At 34.5% G+C, this 1,393-nt stretch overlaps 1 protein-coding gene across 1 annotated transcript in view; it reads left to right on the forward strand.

The window, feature by feature from the left end:
• The window catches only part of EAH_00032540 (phosphatidylinositolglycan class A protein, putative), a gene marked incomplete at both ends in the record, with an annotated part of 5,020 nt that continues 3,627 nt past the window's right edge, over nucleotides 1-1,393 (forward strand). Inside the window, 3 exons of the mRNA XM_013395988.1 lie at nucleotides 1-40; nucleotides 134-284; nucleotides 690-792. Coding sequence (XP_013251442.1) covers nucleotides 1-40; nucleotides 134-284; nucleotides 690-792 — 294 coding nt within the window. The remainder of the gene's footprint in view (nucleotides 41-133; nucleotides 285-689; nucleotides 793-1,393) is intronic.

Here is a 1,393-nt window from a genome sequence, read left to right on the forward strand (position 1 = left end):
ATGCACATCTATGAACTCTCTGTGAGGCTCGCGAGAAAGGGTAAGAAGAACGAAGATAACAGCAACTCGTGCCAGCAGCTCCTCTGTCGTTGTCTTAATTGTTTTTATTCTTTTGTTTATCTCTCTTGCTCAGGGTTTAAAGTTGTTGTTGTAACGCATGCAATCGATGGACGCCACGGAATTCGGTATTTAACTGAAGGCATTAAAGTTTATTATCTCCCGATCACTTGCTTTCACGACAGAAGTACTCTCGTTACTTTCTTCACAACTTTGCCTCTCATCAGGTGCCTGTACACTCCAATTCTAAAGACCAAAAGAACAACATAAGACCTCCCCCATCCGTACACTAATATTCTGCTTGCTAGCCTAAACAAACAAACAAATCCAGTGCAGACAGACAACTCACTTGCTGCCGCATCTTCATGCTGCACTTTTGCTTACCCACTAGCCTCTTCTTTCATAATACTTTTATATAGGTATATTGTTAGTGTATATATGCATATATAATGCATGCATCTATATGCATAGTATATATACATAATGTCTATGCGTAGACCTACCAATATATATATATATATATATGTATGTATGTATTTGTATGTATGTATGTATCTCTGTATATATATATAAACGTAAATATAAATATGAATGTATATGTATATATATTCTGTATGCTTATTGCGGCTTAGGACGATATTGATTCGGGAGAAAGTGGATATTGTGCACGGCCACCAAACGACCAGCACACTCGCACATGAATCCATGTTTCACGCCAGACATCTAGGATACCGCGTAAGTGTATATAATATATATGTATATATATATATAAATGTAAATGTAAATAAAGATATAAATATAAATGTAAATATGAATATAAATGTATATGTAAATATAAATGTATATGTATATATGAATAATATAAATGTAAATATATACATATATATGTATATATGTATATTGTGTATTGATATAGGCATAGTATTGGGTTGTGTTAGTGCTTATGCATGTATATTCAACTTTGAGTTGAAAGGATGTGTAATGGATTAGAGTAGAACAATTGAGTGTATAGACAATGCTCATGTTTATGTTTAAATATCTTTATTTCTGCAACTCTCCTGCTACTCTTACGAAAGAATTATACGCATTTAATCTGCAGATCGAGCGCAGCCACGTCGCTGCGCTGATTAGTTTGCCTTTGCTGCAGTTTCATTGCTAACAGGAGATTTATCTTCTTTCTTTTCTTTCTTTTGCGTGTTTCTTATGATGGGAAGAGAGAAAGGGTTATTTGGAGTTAGGCATTATCTGTCTGTGTTTTCTTTTGTCCTTCTCGTTGTGTTGATTAGGTGGTATATACAGACCATTCAATGTTTAGCTTTGCAGATGCTGCTTGCAT

The sequence above is a fragment of the Eimeria acervulina genome, genomic scaffold, assembly GCF_000499425.1.
Source record: "Eimeria acervulina Houghton genomic scaffold, Eah_scaff315, whole genome shotgun sequence".
In the NCBI taxonomy this organism is placed as follows: Eukaryota; Apicomplexa; class Conoidasida; order Eucoccidiorida; family Eimeriidae; genus Eimeria; species Eimeria acervulina.